This window comes from Eleutherodactylus coqui, chromosome 8, assembly GCF_035609145.1.
Source record: "Eleutherodactylus coqui strain aEleCoq1 chromosome 8, aEleCoq1.hap1, whole genome shotgun sequence".
In the NCBI taxonomy this organism is placed as follows: domain Eukaryota; kingdom Metazoa; phylum Chordata; class Amphibia; order Anura; family Eleutherodactylidae; genus Eleutherodactylus; species Eleutherodactylus coqui.
The window spans coordinates 108,348,491-108,374,203 of record NC_089844.1 but is presented as its reverse complement, the minus strand read 5'-3'; the positions used below and the strand labels follow the sequence as shown (position 1 = coordinate 108,374,203).

Here is a 25,713-nt window from a genome sequence, read left to right as displayed (position 1 = left end):
GCGAGCCCCGCACAGAAATGTCACTCCCCGGCCGCCGGCTCCGGTTGCGCATGTGCCGGCTGCCCGGCACCCGGCACATGAAAGAGCCGGAGCCGAGGGTGAGTGCTGTGCTGCTCTCTGCAGGCGCTCGGGTTGGGTCCCGCTGTGAGAATTCTCGCAGCCGGATCCGACCCGGCTGTCTGCAGGCGGCCATAGGCATCTTATAATATCAAATTTTAGTAATCTGTTATGTGTCACTTTAACATAGAATAGCGAATAATGAGTTCATATCTGTATGTGACCTAGGAACATGTAGCACTTAATCTTTATCATTTATTATGTGTCCATAAAAATGTCTGTCCATGATTTTTGGATCATTTGTCCAGAAAAAAAGGAAAAATTCCGGTTGGCAAACCTGCTGCAATATGTCAAACATGTACATACATATTGCACTATTTTATGATTAGATATATTTCCATTAGTTTACTTTATTATGGAAGCAGATTTGAAAATGTTTGCATATTTCGGAGCTATTTTGGAGACGTGCTAATTTAATCTTCATTTTCGTTACTACAACAAACTTTCTCGGCCAGCGCTGTGATTGGCTGTCACTCTAATTATGTCATTAGGACCTGAACCAATCTGTTCCTGATGAGGACACCCAAATCGCAAACTGTTTCACCTGCTTAGGGGGACAATTGGCAGTGGAATGCAGGACATAAATTTACATGGTTGCTGCAGAGAGGCCATCAAGCCGTGTTATAAATTTACCATCGGCAGACATGAATGGGTTAAAGAGGACCTGTCATGTCTGTATGTTAGCAGGGCTGACTGCATTTCTCTGCAGACACTGCCCCACTGACTATCACTGCCTGTGTTTTCTGGGTCTTGTGTTCTTCCGTACAGGCTGTTCTTGGAGGAATAAGTGTCCTTTGTACTGTATCTACTCTATTCCAGGCAGTTCGGGTTTATACGCAGGCATGACAGGTTGCCCAGCCCTTCTTGTTGACCAGACAATTTATTTAGTCGGCTTTCTTTGTGCCCTTATTGTCCCCTGCCCTCTCAACTAATTAAAATGAGAACAGGGCTAAACAGTGACTTTTCATGCAGCCAAGGATAAGTGTCATGCTGTTTCCCTCACTTATAATGTAAGTGAATGCGGTTGCATTGTTACTTGCAAGTTGCTAAAACCCAACATTCACACAAAAAATACAGTTTTTAGAATTTCTTGCCATGTCTCTATCATGGCAATTTGAAAGTTTCAACTGCATTCACTTACGGTACATCACATGTATGGAAGGCAATACAACACTGCGATCTTTGGCTATGCAATATGTGTTGCAGCCAAAGTCATATTGTACCCCTAGCCTAAATTTGCATAAATTAGTTTTTGGTTAATGGGGTTGCCCAATCTAGTCTAGAGAGACACTAGTGCACATCGAGCGGTACACTTACCAAACCAACCAGCTGATATCCAGTGAGTATCATAAAGGTGTAGGTTTCCATTCATAGGAACTGGGTATCACACATCTTTCTCTAGGTTTCCTCAGGCGATAGATATGTTAGGTCTTACAAACAGCTAATTGACATTGCATAATGTTCTTTATTCTATGTTGTACAAGTACACTCAAATTCGTAAGCATGTCACCTGCAAGTGTTGGTGCTGTGCAAACCCATTCTATGCACTTAGTAGGAAGCAGCAGGCTTAAAAACCTCATTCAAATGATGAGTATTACCCCAAATTGGGTATTTTTATTCATGGATGTATAATAGTCGTTTGAATAATCCACACTGATCTACTTGTTGATTTAAATTGCACATGACTCAATAGCAAAGCGACCTTCTTGGCATTGCTCTTACCTGCTTTGATGGTCCGTTATGAATTAGGTTAACTAAGCATATACAGGATAGATGCTGAAGGTGAATAGTTCAAGTCAAAGAGAACGAACTAGCTAGATATCTCAAGTGCTCCTTATTTGTGGTCAACCTGTATGCATTTGTAGAAGAAGAGAGACTTTGTGATTCTTCGTAGAGTGCTGGTTCATTTAATTACCTCTGCTGGCAGCCGCTGGGATGCGGCTTTGTCGTATGTGAAGTGTTGGCAGTACATGACACCAAACCTTAGTTGTTTTTGGAAGCATCTCACTAGGCCGCTATTTCAGATCATAAAAATGTTACAAGCTTAGTTTCTGTTTACTGAGAAGCCATTTATGTGTTACAAAACATTACCACCGGCAATGAGGAAGATCCTAAGAGAAGTGAATCGAATGTGGCTTGTGTGCCGAAGCTGTGCATGGATAATTGACATACGTTTTAAGCATTTTTTTAAATCACAGATTCTCTTAGATCATTCTATATACAACCACAAAAACATGTCTTGAGTTGGTGTATAATGGATATTCAGGGAGTACAGATCAAGGAATTAATGTAGAGTGATTTAAAGGAATCCACCCAAAATGTATGTTTGACGTATCATAGGGGCAAGTTAGAGTATTGCATTATGGAGTCTGCAGTCCTGTTCCTCTGCTGATTTCCAAAACTCTAGAACACCCAAACTACAGTAGTTTGGCACTGAGGAGCTCAAAATGCTACTTATTTGAATGGCCGTTTGTTTACAATGTTATGTCAGATACGAGGGTGAATGAAAAAGTAATGCCTCCACTGTTACCCCAACTTTAGTAATGAACAGATCAAAGCAAAAATGACCTAGATTGTGGCCTGAAGTCTCCTGCAGGTAAAACTGCTGTTCAAGGTAGTCACCATTACTTACAATACATTTATGCCATCATTTAACCCAAATATGAAATATCCGGATTAGAAAAATTGAGGAATTTGCTTCTGTGTTGATTTGGCAAACTTGTATTTTTGGGGATATGGAGAACCTTTATGGCACCATTCTTTGGAATGAACCTTACTCTCAGGTTATACCCGTATCCCCCCTTCTTGTACCTAGTGACAACATTTTTGAAGAATTCCTCTTCCTTAACTTCAAAAGCATCCAGGAGCTCTTGACAGACTTCCACCTGCCTACTTTGATTGTCAACTGCTTGGAAACCCACTCAGCATAAACTCGTGATACCTAAAGTCAGTAATCATCGCTTGCACAGCCGATTATAATTATGGATTTCCTTAAGTGCATAGTCCCCTTTCACCAGAAATTCAATGACAGCTCTTTGTTTTAGCCTCAGATCCATGGCTCTAATCGCTAATATTAGAGTAAGGACACCTATATAAACTCATTAATAGCCATTCTCAGTCACTCAAATGGATGCTGTAAGTTACACACACGAAGGCATTACTTCTTTCTTGCATTTCCATTGACTAAAATCTCTGACTGATGCTGAGTAGGTTTGAGGACATAATGCAGTGTCTGGTTGGTGTTCCTAAGGCTCAACAGAGGAAATAATTTTGAGGGCTCGCCCTCTAACTATACAGACCATGTGTATGTGCCTTTTAATTCCTTATGCCAGGATGCAGAACTGCTGCAGGAGAAATGTAGTTTTACATGAAGGACATTCAAATAAAAGGCCAACCTGTAATAACACGATGGCAGAAGGCCCCCCAAGGTGGGTGCTATTCTTATTGAGCGTTTCTCTGTTCTGGGACATAGAAGGGAATCTGAATGGGGGACCCTGCTCTGTTTTGTTCATATGCTTTTATAGTGTGGGGATGCCATCTTGGCAAAACCCTTTTAAGCTTTTTTTTATCATTCTGCACTCAGGACATATTAATAGATCTAATAGGTTATTTGTGAATCAGTCCATTATTAAAATGAATGGCTGTGATTGGTTCATCGAGTGCTGGCACTGATTGGCTGAGCGTCACAGAGCTCAGCCAATCAGTGGTAGCCAGAAGAGATGCTGAAGAATTGTACTGGGGAGAAGTTTCAGCAGAGCCGGACAGTGTCGGAGCGGTGATGTATATTGGTTTTTTTATGCAGCTAGGGCTTATTTTCAGGGTAGAGCTTATATTTCAAGTCACGCAACTTTGTAGCACCACTTGCGACTTTGTAGCGGTACAAAATCGTGGTATTGCTGCGGGAAAACGCAGCGATATCGCACAGACCATTGATATCATGTTGCCCGTATGAAGGAGGCCTAAAAATCAGCTTCCAACTACACTGTTCTCTGCTGGACTTTTGAAACCCTTTATCATGTTGGAGGCTGGGATCCTCTAATACTCAAGTGCACCTTAGCACATTCATTCTTGAAATCAAAAATGGTCCAAGCTCATGAACTACATTGATGTTATCTTGGGATCCATATGTGTAACATGTCAGTGGGTTAATTTTGGATTGATTTCTATTTTAAGGACTACAGCAGACTTTGGCCATTTTTAGCTATGCAAAAGAATGTACTAATACCTATCTAACAGTCACATGCTAATATAGGGGTCTGCATAAAATTTTTTTGCAAAAGATACAATCAACCCTCACCAGGTCTATGTATACAAGACAAACCCCAACCAACCGCCTTAGGCCAAATCCAGCAAAGTTGGTGAAACTTTTTTGAATGCAAAATAGCAGTACACATACTAATTTTAATGTGTTTTCAGTGTATTTTGATTTTTACTAATTTTATCCTGGTACATACTGTAATCTACAGAAAAGGTACATTCTTGTAAGGCATTTATTTCCCAGAACTATGAGTTATAGGGTTGTGTTTTTATCCCTTCTCCTATCTAGACCACAGATCTGTTCATGAGTTTGGTGTTTGAGCTGAGACTCCTGTCCTCTGATGCACTGTCTGATCTTTGGCAAAGGTCATCATTTAAATGCAGAGATAACTGGTAGGTACTACTTATGTTTAGCCTTCAAAATGTTAAGTGTGCCCTGAAATCACTGATGTATTATAACACTTATGTTGCTCAGCAGTAACAGGATATCTGTTATGTTCATACTAGATAACAGTGAATTTTACCATATGCCTCACTTATGCTTTGTTTCTTATCTCTTTACTTCATCATGCAGTTTTATAAATTAGTGTAGTTTAGTTAACTGTAAACCTAAAGTGGCTCTTTCACCTATTTTTAGGCCTACGGGCTGAAAGTTCGTTATCTGCTGATGTAAGTTTTATACTTACCTTCCCTGTCGCTCTCCCGGTGTCAGCACTGGAAGCTACCACTGAATGCATTGAGTTGCGCTGCTAAGTAGTCCACCCATTATAAAATTAGAATGGGTGAAGTACTTAGTGCGCCGCTCAATGCATCGAACGGTGACTTTCAGTACAAACCCTAGGGGAATGACGGGAAAGGTAAATATAAAACTTTCCCAGACTCAGTGGGTCACCTACTTTCATTCCATAAGCTTAGCTTATGTTAGTCCGGCTGCTCATGCCTGCCACCCTCTTGCTATTCCTGGCAAATGCGGGTGTTGCCCTGATCCCTCTGTATGAATGAACTGCTGTTTACTTTCCACCAGCACTGCAGGAGTTAATCCTCCTCAGTTCTCTCAGCCCAGCTGCAGGGTAATCAGCTATTACCTCCCTATTTAGCTGAGCTCAGGATCCTCCTTCTTTTCCTGAGTGTTGGTGTTTGTTTGTTCCTGCTTCTAGCATAGCTATTCTGTTTCTGATTCCCATGCACTGAACCTTGGACTTGCTTGAACTCTGCCTGCCCGACCCTCAGACCTGTGAACCAGATCTTGCTTATACGCCGCCAGTGTACCATATCCAGACTGTATGCTTTGGCCTGTCACGTGGTGAGTTGCACAAGTGTCGCCGACTCCTGCGGGTCAGCCGCCAACTATACCGGGTCTACTCCAAGAGGTAGCGGCCTGCTCGGTTCCTTTGCAGCAAAAGTCCAGATTACTGTACAGAAGTTAAAGGGTGAATACAGAGGTACCAGCAGTACAACCCCTTTATGTTTAGCCCAAAGTCAAACCGGTTAGTTGGCACAGTGGGTCCACACCAGTTGGTTGTAACAGCTTATATAATAGGTGACAGATTCCTTTTAACTGGAGCAACCAGTGTCAGGCAGCTGCTGCCAGGGCAAATAGGATCAAGTGGTGCATCAAAAGAGGTCTAGGGGTGCATGACAAGAACATTGTTCTTCCTCCTTATAAATCACAGGTCAGACCACATGTGGAATAATGTGCAATGTTTTGGGACTCAGGAAGGACATATAAGAGATTGAGCGGGTACAAAGGAGGACAACTAAAGTAATAAATGGAATGGGCGGACTATAATACCCAGAGAGGTTATCAAATGCGGGTTTAGTTTAGAAAAAAGATGCTGAGGGGCGACCTAATAACTATGTATAAATATATCAGGGGACAATACAGAGATCTCTCCCATCATCTATTTACACCCAGGACTGTGAATGTAACAAGGGGACGTCCTCTACATCTAGAGGAAAGAAGGTTCCTACACCAACACAGAAGGGGGTTCTTTACTGTAAGAGCAGTGAGACTATAGAACTTTCTACCTGAAGACTTGGTGATGGCGAATTTGATAAAAGATTTTAAGTAGAGCTTAGATGTCTTTCTGTGTAATAATATTACATGTTATAGTCACTGATTACTTTAGAAGGGTTGTTGATCCAAGGATTATACAAGATGAATTGCTGAACTCTTCCTGTCAGCTGTTCCGAGCATCTCAGTACTGTCCTCTAATTTACTGCAACTGCAAGAAGTTATTCTGTCCACGTAGGCCAATATACCTATAGAATGATTGCAACACCTAGTGGAATCTATGCCATGACAAATTGCTTCAGTTCTGAAAGTCCGAGAAGGTCCACTTTGCTACTAAATGGGTATGTCTAATTAAGTGGCTTTTCAGTGTATATTAAATATAACCTTTTTAAACGTAGAGCAATATGTACTGTTTATAGAAAAACAACTTGACTTTTTTTTTTTAATTCACATAAACTTATACAACAAAGTCAAATTTCCACAGCAGGGTTGGTAGTTGCCTCTTGAAAGGCTCTTGTTTGTAGGTGAGGCTACAACGTGGCATTGATCCCAAACTAATGACCCAACACATTCTAAACTGTGCTGTAACCAAGTGTTATCACTAGGGAACCAAAAATATAAATGACTTCACAGAGTGAGAATGACTTAGAAAGTCACCAGAGAAAACCTTCATTCTGATGCAAATCCAATCCTCAGGGCAACACTGTCTGGATTTCCCTTGTGAAATGATGAAGTGCACCTGTCCTTCTCTTGTCTTTCACTGACTCATGAGTGACATCTATCACAGGCGATGTGTTTCATTTTAATGCAAGCCTTATTGTCCTCTTTTGGCTGGCAGGAATTTATTCTGGGAAGAACTCAGTCTCACTGAGAGGATATTTTCTAATTAATTCCCCTTAAATTCTGAATTTTCCTTGCTATCTTTAACCTTTTTGTCCATATTAATCGATGTAGTCATTCTTGAAATATGCCTAATTACAATTGTTCTTCTTTGAATTTCAATGGTTTGATTAGTTTGCCAGAGAAAATGAAAGCTTGCAGTGATATTTGGCTCTTATATAATTAATTTCAAGCATTAAAAAGTAAAGTATGGCATCAAGGTATCGTTTTTTATATAACCTATTTACCCCTTTCATACAACATTCTTAATATTCATACTTTGTTCACAATTTGGCTTTAAAGTAAAATTTGAGGACAAGATATTCTTGATTTTTTCATTATTTAATGGACCATATTATTTGGATTAAGAGCAAACTAGATCAAAGTAAGAAGAGGAGCTACTTGCCCCCTTTACTGCGGCACATGGAGTCTCTCAGGCTCCTTTTCTGTAAAGCAGATCTTTTTTATTAAAATTATATTATTGAATACAATTAGCTCTTAATTTCATGACATTTTAACATGCATAAGTATAATATACATAGAACATACCGGTAGCATTACTCCACCCAAATAATACAATCAATCATTACTATATTTAAGCAAATCATAATCTCCCCCATCCCCCTACTAAAAATATTTAGACACATACAAAAAAATTAACTCTTCTCCACCTTCTCACCTCTCTTCTTCCTAAATCTCATCAACTTTTCTACAATACCTCAACGCAACCAGCACTTGATGTAAACTATCCATTATATATATCAGACCATCTCCCCCAAATGTCCTCAAATTAGTCAGCCTCTTTTTTATGTATCCTCTTTTCCAAAGATATAAACTTCCTTATTTTTGTGACACAATCTCCTACTGTTGGTGGTGGTGAGTGGAGAGGGGAACAGGCTGCATCCAACTGGCAGTAATTGACCTCCATGCCTGATACAATGTTCTCTGAATTCCCAAAAGAATATGGCCTTTGAGCCCATCAACAAAACCCAGCATATACATTCTGGGATTAAGACCAATATTGATAGTACCCCATTCCAAAATTCACATAATTTTCCACAATCCCAGATCATATGTATTAAATCTGCACCATCCATATAACAGTCTGAATTTATCTAATACCCATGTTAAACAACTTTAATGGAGTATGATAAACTCCATGCACTAAATACAATTGCCATACTCGTTGATTTTCATATTGAGATATCATCGGAATCATACACAACACTACAGAGCATTCACCTTTGCCTAAAACTTTTTCCTATTTTTCTTTTACCTGTATTGAGAACAAATAGTAAAAAAACATCTGTCTATATAAGTAAGATATAGGGTTCCTCCTGAGGGGGAAGAGATGGGGGGGGGGAGGGGGGATTAAGGAAGCCCGTTTCATTGCAAAATCTGATTACATTTATTCCAGAATTTAATTATTAATGTAACAGTCAGATATTATTCCTTTCCCCTCCTCTTATCCCTCTCTCACACACCATTTTAGGAACCTGCAAAATGTCATTTTAGAAACTACTGCCATTCAATCCACCCCATTTCTTTCTCCCCACCCCTTCAAATATTGCAATTGAGATTCCAAAAAATGTATCCAATAATTTGGAATTGACAACCTTCCAGACAATTTATCTATTTGAAGGGTCTCCAATTTTATTCTAGCAGTTTTCTTATTCCAGAATAAACTCCTGAATATTGTATGCAGTCTAAAAAAATATTGTGATGGAATCAAAACCAGAGAATTTTGAAGTATATAAAGGAGTTGTGGCATCAAAACCATTTTGATAAGATTTTCCCTGCTAATTATTGACAATGATTCCAGATCTTGACCTTATCACACTTTCATACCAATAGAAGCACATTGGCAGAATATATAGCTTTGAGGCTTAGAAGATACCACAACTCCCAAATATGTGAATTTGTTTACTATTTGTAATTATGTATGTTCTAATGAATAGCACACTGACAAATGATCTAAAGGAAGAATCACAGATTACACCAAGATTGGTCAACAGAGATATTGGATGATATGAATCAGGAAGAGACAAATTCTTTTCCAGTTTAGGAAACTAAGACAATCATAGCATCTCTGATTGTTCATAGAAGTATACCTTCATGTAATGGTTCATTAAATACTGTCAATAAGTATGACAGAAGCATATCCTGTTAGCGCTTTAAAAAAATCATTTGGAAGGCCATTCAACTCAGGCGACTTTTCATTAGGAAGTGCTCCTACTGCAACCTTCAACTCATTCCATGTTAAAGGAGCCTATTATATCGTCACAGACAAAGTTGGCAATTGTACTCGAGCCAAATATTCCTAAAGATCTTCACAATCCACACTTAACTTAGAAGCATACAGCTTTTTAAAATAGAGAATAAATGGCTCCAAAATGTCATCTTCCTTTATAACCAAAGAATTATCAGGCCTTCTCAATGCTGCCACATAAGATGATGATTCTTGTGCCTTAATTATAGGCTCCTTATTATGACATGGAGCCCTTAAAACTTCTGTGTATGGCATATGTTAGAAGAATATCTTCACAAAACCCATGCCCAACAGAACATAGGACAATTGCCTAATGTTCAGGGCAGAACCTTTTTAGTTTTGTAAAAGGACAGAGGAGAGATCAACATGTTGCAAAAATCTTGAAATGGTGGTTCACAATATCCTGTTGAGTGTTGTCGTTGTTAGCCATTTAGTCATTCGCGACCCTCGGTGACCCTAAATGTGCGCTCCCTCCATGTTTTTCTGTTTTGCTCTGCTTCTTTCAGTTGTGTGATATCCATGCCAGTATCATCTTTGACAGTATCGGCCATCGTGTTCTTTGGCGGCCGGGTCTTATTTTGCCGCTGGTCTGCCCAAGCATTATAGATTTTTCTAGCGACTCTGCTCGCATTACATGGCCAAAATACATAAGCCTGGGCCGGTCATGTTCCCCTCTAGTGATATTTTGGGTCTTATATGATTCAGGACTTCTGTTTGTTACTCTTGCTGTCCAGGTCATACGCAGCAGCTTTCACCAGCGCCACAGCTTAAACACATCAATCCTCCTTGCAAAATTTTTTTTTTTGCAGTCCAGCTTTCACATCCATACATGGCTATGGGGAATCGCTGATTGGCACTATCCTGCATTTAGTTGCTACTCCGATATCCCTTATTTTCCCGATTTTGTCCATGTTTAGCATCACGCTTCGCCACAATGCTATCCTATGTTTTATCTCTGGCATAGATTCTCCATCCTAGTCAATTTTCGAACCAAGGAAGATAAAGTCTCACACGCATTATATTGCCTCGTTTTGATTTGAATTGGGCCATTTTTTGCAGTTGTCATAATTTTTGTCTTCTTTAAATTCAGGTAGAGGCCCATTTTTTCACTTTCAGTTTTAATCTTTCATATCAGCTGCTTCAGACCAGCCTCTGTTTCTGCAAGCAGAGTAGTGTCATCCGCGTAATGGAGATTGTTGATGATTCTGCCACCTATTCTCACCCCGGTTTACAATTCGTCTAGGTCCATTTTCCACATGATCACTTCGGCATATAGGTTAAACAAGAAGGGTGAGAGGATGCAGCCCTGTTGGACACCTTTGCCGATCCCAAACCAATCTGTGCCTGCATACTGTGTTTTCACAGCGGCTTGGTATAAAGTGATTTTATCAGCTAGATGTGCCGATACTCCCAGTTCTTGTAGAGCCTGCCATAGCTTGTCATGGTCATGCAATCAAAGGCCTTGATGTAGTCGATGAAGCACTGAGGGGTAAAATGTTTTGATGTCAAATAACCTCTATAAAATGTCCTCTAGAGATATGGGACAATGGCAGCATTTATTTCAGCAATGTGATATATACTGTACATAAAAAATGTCTCATGATGCATGAGGGAAATTTCATACATTTTCACTCATGTCTGCAATTTACTAATTTACAACACTTCTGCTTACCATACTATATTCTAAAATGATTTTGTATATGTAGCACAGGACATGCAGACCCATTATGTCACTGAGTGATTTGGCTTTGGGCCACTTTTGAGGACTGCTTTAAGGTGTCCCCTGGTTTCCCTTTTTGAGTGATCTATTTTTTTCTGCAAAGATCCCCCAGGCTGTTTCCCCAGGAGTAGTTACAGTGCAGTGACAGCTGAGCCAGGCAGGCAAAAAGGCACCAGAGCATAGTACCAAGGGAACAAGCAAGGCTGTTTTTAGAATAACAGCCCAAGGTGGATTTCATGCAATCTGGAAATCAGGCTAGAGGTCAGTGTAGGAACCAACCAGGCAAGCTATAATCATAAAACAGGTGAGGTTGGGACAGGCAGAGTTTGGGAAAGCTGGGTATACAGGCAATGGTCAAAATGGGTATCATGAAGAGTACTGCAACATCTTCAGTGTGGGAGGGTACCTTGAATGGGATAGAAATGGCTGGGATAGGCTGGCAACAGGAATTCTGGGTGCATTTACAAGCACTTCAAGAGGCGGGCTGAGCAGTATCGTACCCTGCGGGTCTGTGAAGTGACAGGAGAAATGATATATTGCCAGCTGCACAACAGATGGGAACACTGATGAAAGCAACCAGAGGCAGATAAAGGTGGGAGGAAGATAAGCTGTTCACAGCCAAGGCCATGGGAGTATATTTGTCAAAATGTCAGACAATCTCCAAATGATTCCCAATATTAGAGATGTTAGAGCTCTTATTTTAATGGTGGTCCCATTGATTGCAAAGGGAGTACCATTAGCTTAAGCCAAAATTATACTGAAGGGGCATGACTCTTGGCAGGATGCCACAAATCCTCCATTGCAGTGAATGGTGGGTGTCTTGGCTTATGGACCCTGAATCATTGACATCTTCTGAGATGTTAATGGCATCTTTGAAGCTGCATAATGGTCCACATACCCTTTAAAGAGCAGATATGTTTATGCTGACCATAAGGAAGCCATGTGAAGTATTGTAGATCATCCATTATAGTCATGCCCTGTCCATGGTGCTGACACATAGACCGTGGTATGTAGTTCCATAGATAAACATTTCATCTTCAATGGGAAAAGCCTTTACCCAAAAGAAAACTTTCAAAGCAGTGTGTGGATTTCTCTGACATTTGTGTTTTACTCTAGTGTGAACTTCTCTGCCCAATACTTTGGATATAATGGTTTTGTTTGCTGTTCCCTGGAAGGATGCCATAGTCACTGGTTCCATAATTTATGGAAGCATAGAATAAAGCACTGCGGAATAAGTTGGCGCTATACAAATAAAGATTATTATTATTTATGTGTAATGCAGCAACCAAACTGTAGAGAGAATGGAAATAAGTGAAGTAGAGTATAGCTAGAAATTGTTGGTCGTGATATCTGTATCTTACATGTAGAACGGATAGATAAGATATTCGATTATATCCATCACTCATGCTGGGGCTCGGTAAATGTGATAAGTATTGTGCACTAAAGTAAATACACCCTAATGATTATGTGGGATATGCAAACAAGCAAAACAGAAACAAAGACCCTTGTAGAACAAATTACAGAAGACAAAACAGTTTATTTATTGGTCACCCCCTCCCGCCATCACTCCTTCATTCAATGTCATTATTCAGTTAACCTTCTGTGCTCTCTTTAGAAAATCCACAACTATGCTTTTTTGCTATACTTTAAGGTGAGATGGTTGAACGCCTTAAAACTGTCCCACTGTCTCCGGCTGTAAATAAAGTCTTAAAGTAAAACTACCCTTGAACGTATTTTGTTATTCTGAATAGATCCATATTTCTGTGGTAGTAAGTTTTTTTTAAAGGGCGGCTCTGATGAAGACACATTTTTCCATCCCTGCACCCCTCACCTGATTGTCTGTTACACTTTGGAGGCCTCCTATGTATATTGCACTCACTTCCATGCAATGAATTAAAAATAAGAGAACCAGCTCACCAGCCACATCTAGATCCATGGGACAAAGCCTCGGGTTCTAAAGTACTTCTAATTAATTGACAAACTGCATCTTTCTAATTATGGACTTCCATGTAGTACAGCTTCCTGTCAGATGCTTATCAGGCATCATCTTGATGCTGAGATTTCTCCTTGCTTTTATTTGCTCTATTCTGTGCTAGCATTCTCATGATGCATCAATACATCACCATATGAGAAGATACAGGCTGTACCATCTCTGCCTGCTGGGAGAACACTGCCATTACCATCTGTATTCTATATTCATCTAAATAAAGTACAGAGCATAAGTATGCAGTCAGGAAGATGAGCTGTGATTTCGTTTATTATAACTGTATAACAGGAGCCTCTAATCGTCAGTAACTGTGATAGGAGTGACTGTGTTCCACTCTAAAGAACAGTTGTGGTACACTTCATGTAATATCATCACACAGGAATTATGCTGACTGAGAAACTGACTAATTTGAAAGAACCTAACCCCAAGTAAATCTGAGCTGGTCAGAGTAAGATCACATTTATACATTGAACACAATCATAAGACAGTATGTGGTAAACTCCTAAACTCTCTAGAGTAGTGGCCGCAAATGCCTGCTGTTCAATAATTTAAAGGGCTTTTCAGGTAAAATTGGTTTCTGTGGCTTTAAATAACAACTCTGCACTACTCACTTAGAGATGACCACTGCGTTGGTCAGATGCAGTAAGCCATTTTCACTGTCCATTTGGTAATGACCACATGTCCCCTACATCATTGGACTGAACGTTCCCTAAGTAGTTGACATATCACAACAGCATGAGACCCAGATATATCCCCCTTCTTCCATGGTCTCCTACTTAACACCTGCTTGTGTCAAGGTACCCATACACTTTAGAGTAAAGTTTATGCAAATGGACAATTTCAACAAAAACGATCATTCATTGAGTGAAATTTAGCAAGAAACAATCATTTTTAGCTGACCAATGAAAGATCGTAATCATCTGGAAAAAAAAGTTGTCTACAATCAAAATTTTCATCCAGTAGATCAAGATCTTTTGTTTTCAAGACTGATCTTTTGACAATGACCTTTCTTTTAAAGAATGTTCTCAGAAAGATCATTAGTCCATTACCTGGTGTCATTGAACATGTATGGACAATTCGAACAACTTTTATGGCCAGTATGGACTAAAGTGTGTATGCCTGCATCTGTGATATGAGTGCTCACCAGATGATTGTTTAATGGTTGTTCAACCTTTTAGTCTACTTCTATCCAATGTGTATGGCCAGCTTCAGATGAATGTGCTGTTGGAAAGGGTTTGGAATGTGGTGTATGGATGGAGGGGTTAGGGTTGAAAGGAAGGAGAGGAGAGCTATAGGAGAAGGAAAAAAAAGAGTCCTAGTGATCTGCCTTTTTTATTGGCCTTAAGCAGAAGTGTAAAGGCCCTTTTTCACATTACGATTAAACTAAGCCATGACCGAACAACAAATGATAAATTGTTCACTTTTCGTACATTGTTCATTGTTCACTCGTTCACTAATCGTTCGGTTTAAACATCGATTGTTCAGTTGTTCTCACTTATACAGTGAATGTGAACGACTGAATTATTTCTTGTCTGACCGAGCCAACAATGTATCGGCCTATAAACAGGTTGTATGAGCGAAAAGGGAATTCTGACATATTTCACTCGTTCAATCGAGAAATCGGCAGGTCTGAACAGACCTTAAGGCACAGCTGACGAGTGCAGCACCCATCTATAAGTGACTGTTCCAGATTTTATATTTAAAGCCAAAGAAACCATTTTTATCTGCATACCGTGTTTTCCTGAAAATAAGACAGTGTTTTATATTAATTTTTGTTCAAAAAGGTTTAATTTTTTACATGTATAGCTGCCTGGACACTAATTAAATTGACTTTTTAAATTAACTGTTAGCAGGGCTTAATTTTGGAGTAGGGCTTATATTTCAAGCATCCTCAAAAAGCCTGAAAAATCATTTTGCATCCTCAAAAATTCTGGAAAATCATGATATGTCTTATTTTCAGGGTATGTCTTATTTTCAGGGACACGGGGTATTAATTAAACATACATTGACATGGTGTTGAAAGCTGGACATTCAATTTATAAAAATGTAAAAAATGCCTACATAGACATTCCTCATTATTAAATATTTCAATTGTTTTACCTTAGATTTTGCATATTCATCTTCTCATTTTAGGCAACCCCTGCTGGACGCTCTTCCATCCTGTGGAACTGAGGCCTGTGTTGGTTTAATGAAAGAAATACTACTTTCAAAGGAATTAGAAGATGAGAAATTTGAATCCTATCTCTGGTCACTGGCGTTCATACCAGAACCCACGTCTGGGATGATAGGCTCTCTTACTGTGAGTCATTGCTGATGCTCTGCTCTTCTGATAACTTCCTAATTATTTTACAAGATCTTGTTTAGTTTCTATGACAGGTGAATATTAGTAAATTTGTTAGAAAATGTAGATAAAATCTTCTGCATCTACTAAAACATATTTTAAAAGTGATACTTTAACCCCTTCCTAACCGCCATACAGCTATATATGTCCTAACTGGCTATGTGGCATGCAGTTAGGATGCTTATAGGCCTTGGAAGTATATGCTGTAATTAGCACCTCTTGCTTCCACTGCGTCTTTAACCTCTTTGTCATTGTATAACGCAGGCTTGGAAACCGAGCCCATTCTATATACTGTGCGTGTTGGCTATCAAAGATAGACAACACCCACCGGCAACAGCCTTGATCCTGAGATAACAGTGATTATGGCTGTTAGCTAGAGATGTGAGACTACTCGAGCGAGTAGTGCCTTATGCGAGTACTTGCCCGCTCGTCTCAAAAGATTCGGGTGCCGTCGGGGAAGAGCGGTGAGTTGCGGGAGGGAGCAAAGGGGAGCGGGTGGGAGAGAGAGACCTCCTTCCCGTTCCTCTCCGCTCTCCCCCGCCACTCCCCGCCCCCCGCCGGCACCTGAATCTTTTGAGATGAGCGGGCAGGTACTCGCATAAGGCACTACTCGCTCGAGTAGTTTGCCTTAGCGAGTACGCTCGCTCATCTCTACTGTTAGCCTTTTTCAATGCCACTGTCAATTCTGACAGCGGCATTTAAATGTTCCAATCAGGATTGAAATGTCCTGAATAGGCCCTCCACAATGAAATCACGTGGCACTGTCCGGATGTCATGGCAACCTAGGCCTTCTGAAGGCCCTTTGGCCTGCCATGATTGTTTGCCTGTGGCACGTCGCACATCTCAATAGAATGCCTGTTAAAATATATTAAGGTACAGTATACTGCAATACTATTGTATTGCAGTATACTGTATAAGAGATCAAATGATCACAACTTTAAGTCCCATATGAGGAATAAGAAAAAGTAAAAATAAGAAAAATAAGTAGAATATATTTTTTTTAAATAATTGCAAAAATTATGAAAAGTAAAAAAAAAAATCATCCTGTTGTCACATCAACATACAATATATTTAAAAAAATGTAGAAATGCTGTACCCGTAATACTCCAATTCATTAAAATATCACATTATTAATCCCTCAGGGCTCAGTCATACGAGCATTTTGTATTGCCCATGCTTTTTGCGTTTGTGATTCGCATCTATTAGAACCAATGCTTTTCAATGGCAATGGTCAAATGTCCGATTTTTTTACCTGCGCAAAAAGTTTGCACTAGTAAAAAATTGGACAGCGAATTGCAAAACACAACTAATTGCGGCATCAGGAATCTTTGGATGTGAAATCCCTGCATGCTGTCATGAAGGGGTTTCACCTTGTGGAGCGGCTGCCCCATTGACAACATACAGAGAAGATTGCGATCCTCTGCCACAGCTGTGACAGCTGTTGCAGAGGATTTCTTCATCTCTGCAGGGAGTCCCCTCATTACTGAATACTGTGACAGCATTGTCACAGTGTCCAGTGACAAGGGGACTCTCTGTGGGGATGAAGAATTCCCCTGCCACAGCTGTCACAGCTGTGGCAGAGGAGTGCGATGTTCTCCCATTGCTTTCAATGGGGCTGGCGCTTCTGCAGCCGCAACCCCTGCAGTGATTTTCGTGGAAGGGCTTTAAATATAAGCCCTCCCCTGAAAATCATCCCTACAATATGTAAACAAATAAAAAATATATACTCACCTCTCACCTCAACAATGTTCAGTGATGAGAGGACTCCCCATGGAGATGAAGAAATCCTCTGCCACAGCTGTCACAGCTGTGGCAGAGGATTGCAATCTTCTCTGTATGTTCTCAATGGGGCCACCACTGCTGCCGCCGGCCCCATTGACCACAAGGTGAAACTCCTGGATATGACAGCATCCAGGGGTTTCACATCCAAGGTATTCCCTGCTGCAGCAGGGGATAGTAATGGCACCACATTTTATGTGCGAATTTTGAATGCACCCGAGTGTGAAATTTTTTGTAACTGTGACGCCCGCTTCGGTTACATGAATTTTTGCCATATGCATTTTGCATGCATTACACAAGTAAATGTGCTGCAAAAAACGCTCGTCTGACTAAGCCCTCATGTAAATGATGTCTGGAAAAAAAAACACACTATCATTATTTATAGCGCAGCATATCAGAACTACAAAATGTGACACAGGGGCATCAATGACTCATGGTCATGAAAAGGTTAATAACAAAAAAAGTTAAAATTCAAAGTATCTGCAGTTGTTTTCTTTTACCTCCCTATGCTACTCCAATCCAAACCCTTGCTCCTACCCATCTGACTGGCATTGAGCACAAAAATGAAATGCAGTTGGACGGTAGGTACTCATGTAAGTAATACCAGAATATTGGCCAGTTGTAAAATAGTGGAAAAGAACATTTCTAATATCAATACACACCTAGCCAGCCCTGAATAGATTGTGTAACCCTAAGGGTATGTTCACACGAATGTAAATACTGCACATTTTCCACATGGATTTCATGAAAAGTTTACAGCATTTAGGATTTATTCAAACATTGGAATTGATGTGAAACCCACGACCAATCCTCGTCATCTAAGTATGCCACTCATTTTTGTGGAAATTCATGCATAGTCTATACTGCATGGATTTTTTTTTCTGTGCACCCATTTGAAATCCATGTGCTGAAAAAGCCAAAGTGGAATGTCACTTCTCGATATGGATTTCATGTTGGGAAATCCCTGTGTGGATAGCCCATTGAAAAGGGCTAAATCGGTGTGCAGATCTGCAGTAAACTGAAGTGTGAATCTGCAGTCGATTTCTGTAGTGGATTTGAAGTGGAATCTGCTCGGAAAATTCTAATTCGGATTCCACTGTGTGAACCTAACCGTACAGTACGAGCCATGACTTTAATGAGTCTCATTCGCATGCTGCAGAAATTTGGACTTCTTGATGCACTTTTTGGTGATGGTCTCAAAGAGGTTTTGCAGTAAATATATGACATTTGGTCAGTAAATCAGCAAAGTGTTATTCATCCACTGTTATCCAGATAAAAAGTGACGAGACTGCAACTTCATGGCCCACAGAAGTCAATGGAACTTGTGCACAACACTGCAATTTACTTTTGTGGGGTGAATTACAGTATTTTTTTTTTAAGAGATTGTCACCTACTTTTAGCCCAGCGAGTTAAGCTTATGGGCTAAAAGTAGGTGACCTGCTGAGTCCGGGGATATAAGTGTCATACTTACCTTTCCTGCCGCTCCACCGATGTGAATGCTGGAAGCCGCTGCTCAGTGCATTGAGTGGTGCTGCTGAGTAGTCCGCCCATTATAAAATTAGAATGGGCTGACACTGGGGAGATGATGGGGAAGGTAAGTATAACACTTACATCGCCAGACTCACTAAACTTAGCTTATAGTGGTAAAAGTAAGTAACACATTCCTTTTATATCGCTCTCTTCTGCCTGAGTATGAGCATGACATTGGGGACTTGTTATCATAGGTTTATAATTTTTTTTTGCAGAAAACTACAAATAGCGATAGTAAGTCTGCACTGTTTCAACACAAAGTAAAGTAATTTTGTAAAATAAAAGGTTCCAGCATTGATACAATGATCTATATGGGGTTATCATCCATAGGGATTAACCAGATAGGTACCATATTTATTAGAAGTCAGATATACCCCATCCTAGACGTTACTTTTCACAGCGTATTTTGTGCTGACATCTTGGCTTGCTGTGACTCACTGCATTTGACATCTTGCATTTGTTACAACACAAATTCTCTTAAGGTCGGCAGTATAACATAGGACAGCTGAAAATAATTCTATACAGTTGTTCGGAAGAATTTTCCATTTCATTGTGTTTAAAATTAATACAATCTGCTTCGTATTATCCGCCGCATCACTTACGTTTTAAGCATATTAAATGATTATTTAAAGGGAACATGACTAATGCATGAACAGATCTTACAGTATACACTACATGGACAAACATATATGGACATATGACCATCAAACCTATATGATTTTGTTGGGCAGCCCATTTCCAAAACTATGGGAGTTGACATGGATTAGGGCTCCCTTTTGTGGCACAGCTGTCAGGGAGCTGGGGGCCGGGTAACTGGAAGTCCCTGAAACTACCTGCAACCCCTGTCCCTACCTACTTGCCCCTGTGGGCTAGGCCCCAGGATGACAACTGGGGGACAGTCCCTATGCTCACTAGGGATGCGGGGCAGGAAGTAGACGAACAGACAAATACTGGAGGGAGTCAGACTACACACAAATATAGAGAAACAAACAAATACAGAAGCAGGTCAGGCAGTCCGGGCCGGCAACAGGAGAGAGCGCAGTACAAGGGGTCAGGCGAAGTCAGGTCCAAGCAAGCAAGTCGAGACAGAGCATCAAATCAGGAATACGCGGAAGTAGCTGGAGACCAAACGTACACTGGCAAAGACAGAAGGGAACTGAGGAGTTTAAATGCTGTCCGAACTCCTGCCCCAGCAGCTGATTGGGGCGGGGAGCCTGACAGCAGCAAAAACCAATAACGGGATGCTAGAAGAAAGAGCCCCCGGCACCTGCTAAAGACAGGAGGACAGAGCAAGCAGGCCCGGGGTGATGGCAATGGGAACGTGGCGCGAAACAACACTCGCCATGTCCCCAGTAACCCTGCTACTTTGGTTCCCCCTCCCCTGGGTACGGGAGTGTGCGCCCACAGCCAGCGTCCTGGATTGTGGCGGCCAGAGAAAGTCACAAAGACCGGGGCTCCCCTGCACCACACCCCAGCAGTCCGGCTGATAGGACCAGCGGTGCGGGCGCGGAGACCCAAAGAGTGCTGGTCCTGACAACAGCATCCACTTTTCTGGAAAGACTTTCCACAAGATTTTGATGTGCGTTTGTGGGAATCTGTGACCACTGAGCCAAAAGTCATTTTGTGAGGTCAGGTACTGACATTAGACAAGAAGATTTGGCTCAGCCTTCCAATTTATCCCTAAGATGTTGGATGACGTTAAGGTTCAGACTATGTGCAGCTGCTCAAGTTTCTCCACGAATCGTATTGCGCCATGTCTTTATGGACTTCACTTTGTGCATTGGGGAACAATCATGCTGGGACAGGAAAGAGCTTTTCCCAAGCTGTTACCACAGAGTTAAAAGCATAAATTAATCTAAATTCTTTTGCATGCTGTAACCTTAACTGTTAACATTATCCATTGAGAAAATAAGGGATTTAGCCCAAACCATGAACAACAGTTTCATAGCAGTGTCCCGCCTCCACCAAATTTTACAGTAGGTACTGTACATTCTGGTAGGCCAAACCCAAATCCGTCCGTCAGACTAGTAGATGGTGAAATGTGATTCATCACTCCATAAAACATGTTTCCACTGCTTTACATCACTCCAGCTGACACTTGGCAATGGGAATGGTAATCTTTGGTTTGTATGCAGCTGCTCGTTCCTGGAAAGCAATTTTCATGAAGCTCCTAACACTCAGTTCTTGTGTGGGTGTCACTTCCGCAGGCAGTTTGGAACTCCGTAGTGAGTGATACAACACAGAAGAGACAAGTTTTGTGTTACACACACTTTAGCATTCAGCAGCCCTGCTCGGTAATCTACTGTTTTATGGTTGAGTTGTTCTTACTCCTAGACACTTCCACTTCCAATAATAGTTAAATGGGTCGGATCTAATAGATCAGAAATGTCACAAACTGACTTGTGGTAAAGTTGATATGACAGTGCCAGAGTCAATGAGCTCTTTAGTATGACCCATACAACTACTGTCCCAGTCTTTGTCTATGGAGATTATATGATTACGTGCTTTTATTTTATGCACCTGTTTGGAATGGATGTGGCTGAAACACCTGACAGGCTTCAGGTTTACATGGGCCCTTGGACAGAAGAGTCATAGTTGGCCCCCTTAGTCATTTATAGGCCCCTTTCTGCATTGTTAGTTTTTTTTAGTTTTTGCTGTACTCCTTTAAAGGGATTTTCTGAGTCATAGCTCCTATGTAAAATCCATTCCCCAAGGAATAACATAACAAATAGACATATACTTATCTCTCCCCACTCCTGCTGTGTGACACGCTGCTGCACGGTCCTCTGCTTCTTTTTTTTGTACAGTCTGCTGTCCTCTGGACGTCAGAGGTACTGCAGCCAATAGCAGAGCTCAGTGATCAATATTGGCTGGGGAGACTGTGATGTCGCATAAACAGGCTGGCGCAGTCTGTAAACGTGACGTTAGAGGGCAGACCCAGAGTGGTGCAAGACACAGCAAGAGCAAGGAGAGATAAGTATATGCCTATTTGTTACCTCACTGCTTGGTGAATAGATTTTACACGGAAGGTAGAACTCGGACAACCCCTTTAATTATTTATAGGCCCTGCTCTGTTCTCTTAGTAATTTATAAGCCTTGCCCTGGGCCCCTTTAGTAATTTATAGGACAAATTCTCTCCCCTTTGTAATGAATAAGCCCCACTGTGTACCCTGAGTCATTTATTGGTTCCACTGGGTCCCCTGAGTTATTTATGGGCCCTGATATGCCCCTGAGAAATTAGTAAGGCCCCACTATACTCTGGCAATAATACAAAATAATAAACTGACTCACCCACGCATGCTACCACAACATCCTCCTCCTCTGCCTTCACCTCTTCTGGCTAGAATCATGTGGAATGATGCAGGAGGAGCAATGACATCATTACCCCACATGCATGATACAGAAGTTTCCGGGAGGCGGAACAGGAAGTGATCTGCAGTGCCGCTGTCATAGTCAATTGAAAACTCGGATAGTTACAATTAATTTAGAAGAAGGACTGGATTGATTCCCCCCCAGGCTCAGTGAGCCTCGGCACATGTCCACATTTGCCGGGTGCTGGTGCCGACCCAGAAACCTGAATTATATGGGGTGTTTATATACATTTGTCCATATAGTTTATGTTTGTAAACAGTGCATAGCTATATGGCTGGGCATAAATCCCACAGAAATCTCGTAGAATGTCCGCAGTGATCCCACTGTGGACATTTCGAAAGATTTCCAAAGCTGAAGTCCCACGGGTTTTGAAAGCGTCTTCTTCCACTGTGGCCATCTCTCCCCATAGATAGGAGAGCTGGCAGCAAAAACGGCGATAAAACTGACATGCTTCGACTTTGAATTCCATGCGGCATGTCCGTTTCAGCGTGGCTTGGCCACATCGAACTGTCTGCAGCATGTGAACAAGATTTTTTGCAAACCTCAACCACGTTTCTGCTTAAACTCAGGCTTAAGACTGCTGGCGGAATTTCCGTGCAGAAAGTCTGCACGGAAATTCCGTCCTCTGTGTGAGCCCAGCCTATAGGTGATGTAGTAACTCCTACTATACACATGAATACTTCAATAATATGATCTTACACAGTGTGAAGTTAGTAAATGTAATATTGTAGATGGGGGCCTTAGATGAATAGATGAGTAAGTTGACTTTGCATCAGGGGTCCATAGATTCAAGCTTGTCTCCCTTCACATTAATAGATATTGGAAATGCCAAACATGGCTGATATTAACTTAATTTCTAAATTCACTATATACTTACCAAAATGATCCTGTATATACATTGCCACCCAGGGAACAGTTATCTGCCTGTCGGCAGCAGCCAGACCTTCTAGAGTGGCCTCAACCAAGATCCTATAGAATTCCTTCAAGAATTCACCAGTAAGCAATGATGGATTAAAGTAGAAGGACCTCAAGAGGTACTTCAGGGAAGAGATCTGCCCTCTTCAGTGAAGCAGAAGGGGGATTCATTTAATAAAGGATGATTAAGGTCTACAGCAGAGCATTGCTTAGGCATACACAGAAGTAAACATAAAGCAGACTTAGATAGCCTAATAGTATAGGACATATATATGGTGATCTGGGTAGTAAGCATGGAGTGTTTGAAAGTTGCCTTATAAAACATTTCCCCTCACAAGAGAATATGGACCTTTGTGATTTGCAATACAATAATTAATGAATTCTGTATTTCAGCCTTTGCTGCTAGACCCTGGAGCTGGACTGAGCGTATACCTAGCCATCACCTCCATGGTACACCACTTCTGCTTGTCCAATACAGGCTGTTATGATGTTATAGAAGTAAAAAATGTAATGAATATTCTGCAAGAACGCCTGGGAAATAACTGTTCTGCACAGGAGCCTGAGGAAGTGCAACAAGTATGTAGTACAAGCCTGAGCTTCATACGCATTGGAAGATTTATATGTGATGACATGAATTCATTCATTTCTAATAAAATGTGCATATTCTATTTATTTTAGAACATAATCAGTGTTATTTTCTTCTTGCTTTCTCTTTTTGTCTAGGTGCAGGGGGTTTTAAAAGCTATAGGAAATGCTGGAGTGGCTGCAAGTTCATTAATTCCTACACTTAGCTGGTGTGTTCTCTTAAAAACCAATCCTGAAAGTATTAGACTGGCCGCCGTGGATGCATTCAGGAGGATTCCCTGCTCCGCTAATGTAAGCATCTGCAAGACTTCAACACTATGCATTATTGACGCTCTGCCTAAATCATTAAGATGCCTTAAAAAGGGTATTCTCATCTCTCCCGTTTCCTATTGGCAGTACATTGGAATGGGGTTCCAGAGATGGGAACACCCCTTTAAAGTGTACCTCCACTTGTCAATATATCTTTGAGACTGCATTCAGACAAACGTATATCGGCTCGGTTTTCACGCAGAGCCGATATACGTTGTCCTCGTGTGCAGGGGGGGGAAGGATGGAAGAGCCAGGAGCAGGAACTGAGCTCCCACCCCCTCTCTGCCTCCTCGACGCCCCTCTGCACTATTTGCAATGAAAGGAGGCGGGACGGGGTGGGGCTAAATTCTGAGAACTAGCCCCGCCCCGCCTCTCCCAATTGCAAATAGTGCAGAGGGGCGGAGAGGAGGCAGAGAGGGGGCGGGAGCTCAGTTCCTGCTCCTGGCTCTTCCACCCCCCCTTCCTGAAGATGAGGAGGACGTATATCGGCTCGGCGTGAAAACCGAGCCATATACGTTCGTGGGAATGCAACCTAAGTAAAAGATTATTATTAATAACGTTAGCTTTAGCTCTCACTTATGATGTACTAATCCAAGCAGTATATCCGTCTCCGTACTGCACATGTATCATTGGAGTCAATTTTTTATATTGAAGACCAGTGCATTGCATGAATATAGACTAGAAGCTCCTGTTCTTTGAGTCATTGGATTTAATAGCTTTCTAGAATTATTGGCAGTCAATTAAGTGCCTAAGACATCTTTTTCTCTCAGTGTGTTGGCATATCATATATTCGAATCCCATTGTTCTGCCACTTAGCGGCTTCTATATTCAGAATCATGATTATCCAGTGAAGGCCTTATTAATTATAATTAATAGCAATCATGTTTTAGACAAATTGTCCAACAGAGTATAACAACAAAGCAGATCAAAGAATTTCATGAGAACAGAGCTAAAGGCCAGAAGGAAGGCCAAGGAATGGTAATGAGCTAGAGATGTGCCAGCAGGAAATCTCCACATGTGCTTGTCCTCGCAGATCACCTCATGACCTTATAGAGAGATAGCCCCAAAAGTTCCACAGTTGGAAATACTGAATCTCTTCCTAGCAAAACAAGAAGAAAAAAAGATGTCAGGCCCTCCTATCTCCTCTGGCAGAAAAGTACATTTTCACTGTACCTCTCCTAATACTGTTGTCACAACTAATCCATCATTGTCATCAACATCGGTTGCTGTATATACTGTTTAATTACATAAGTGAACATTTTTGTCCAGTTTTACGATGAGTTTAATTCAGTACTAAACAGAAAATAGTATTATAAATGTCTTTATATAACTCTCTCCAGTTGATATATAGTCTTATTTACGGATTATTACCTTTAGCGTTGCAACTGCCAGGAAGGTGGAAAAATGTACAATTCTCCAACAGCGCTACCATCAGAGAAATGCATTACATAGTGCTCACTGAAATCAAAGAGGGAACCATGTAATGCACAGACATGTCAGGTCCTCTCCAACTTTGTTCCTTATGAACAAGCCCTTTTTGCTTGAGTTCGGATTCAAAGAGCTGCAGTCAGGCCAAAATGCACTTCTGCATTTCATACATGAAACTGATGTTGCGTTTGGGGACTACTGCATGGACTGT

General features: G+C 41.1%; 1 protein-coding gene across 1 annotated transcript in view; it reads left to right on the top strand.

The window, feature by feature from the left end:
* Window positions 1–4,678: 4,678 nt before the first annotated feature.
* LOC136577911 (uncharacterized) overlaps window positions 4,679–25,713 on the top strand; it is a 235,001-nt gene continuing 213,966 nt past the window's right edge. The window contains exons 1-4 of the mRNA XM_066577827.1: window positions 4,679–4,767; window positions 15,377–15,542; window positions 23,574–23,756; window positions 23,904–24,056. Of these exons, the coding sequence (XP_066433924.1) occupies window positions 4,679–4,767; window positions 15,377–15,542; window positions 23,574–23,756; window positions 23,904–24,056 (591 nt within the window). The remainder of the gene's footprint in view (window positions 4,768–15,376; window positions 15,543–23,573; window positions 23,757–23,903; window positions 24,057–25,713) is intronic.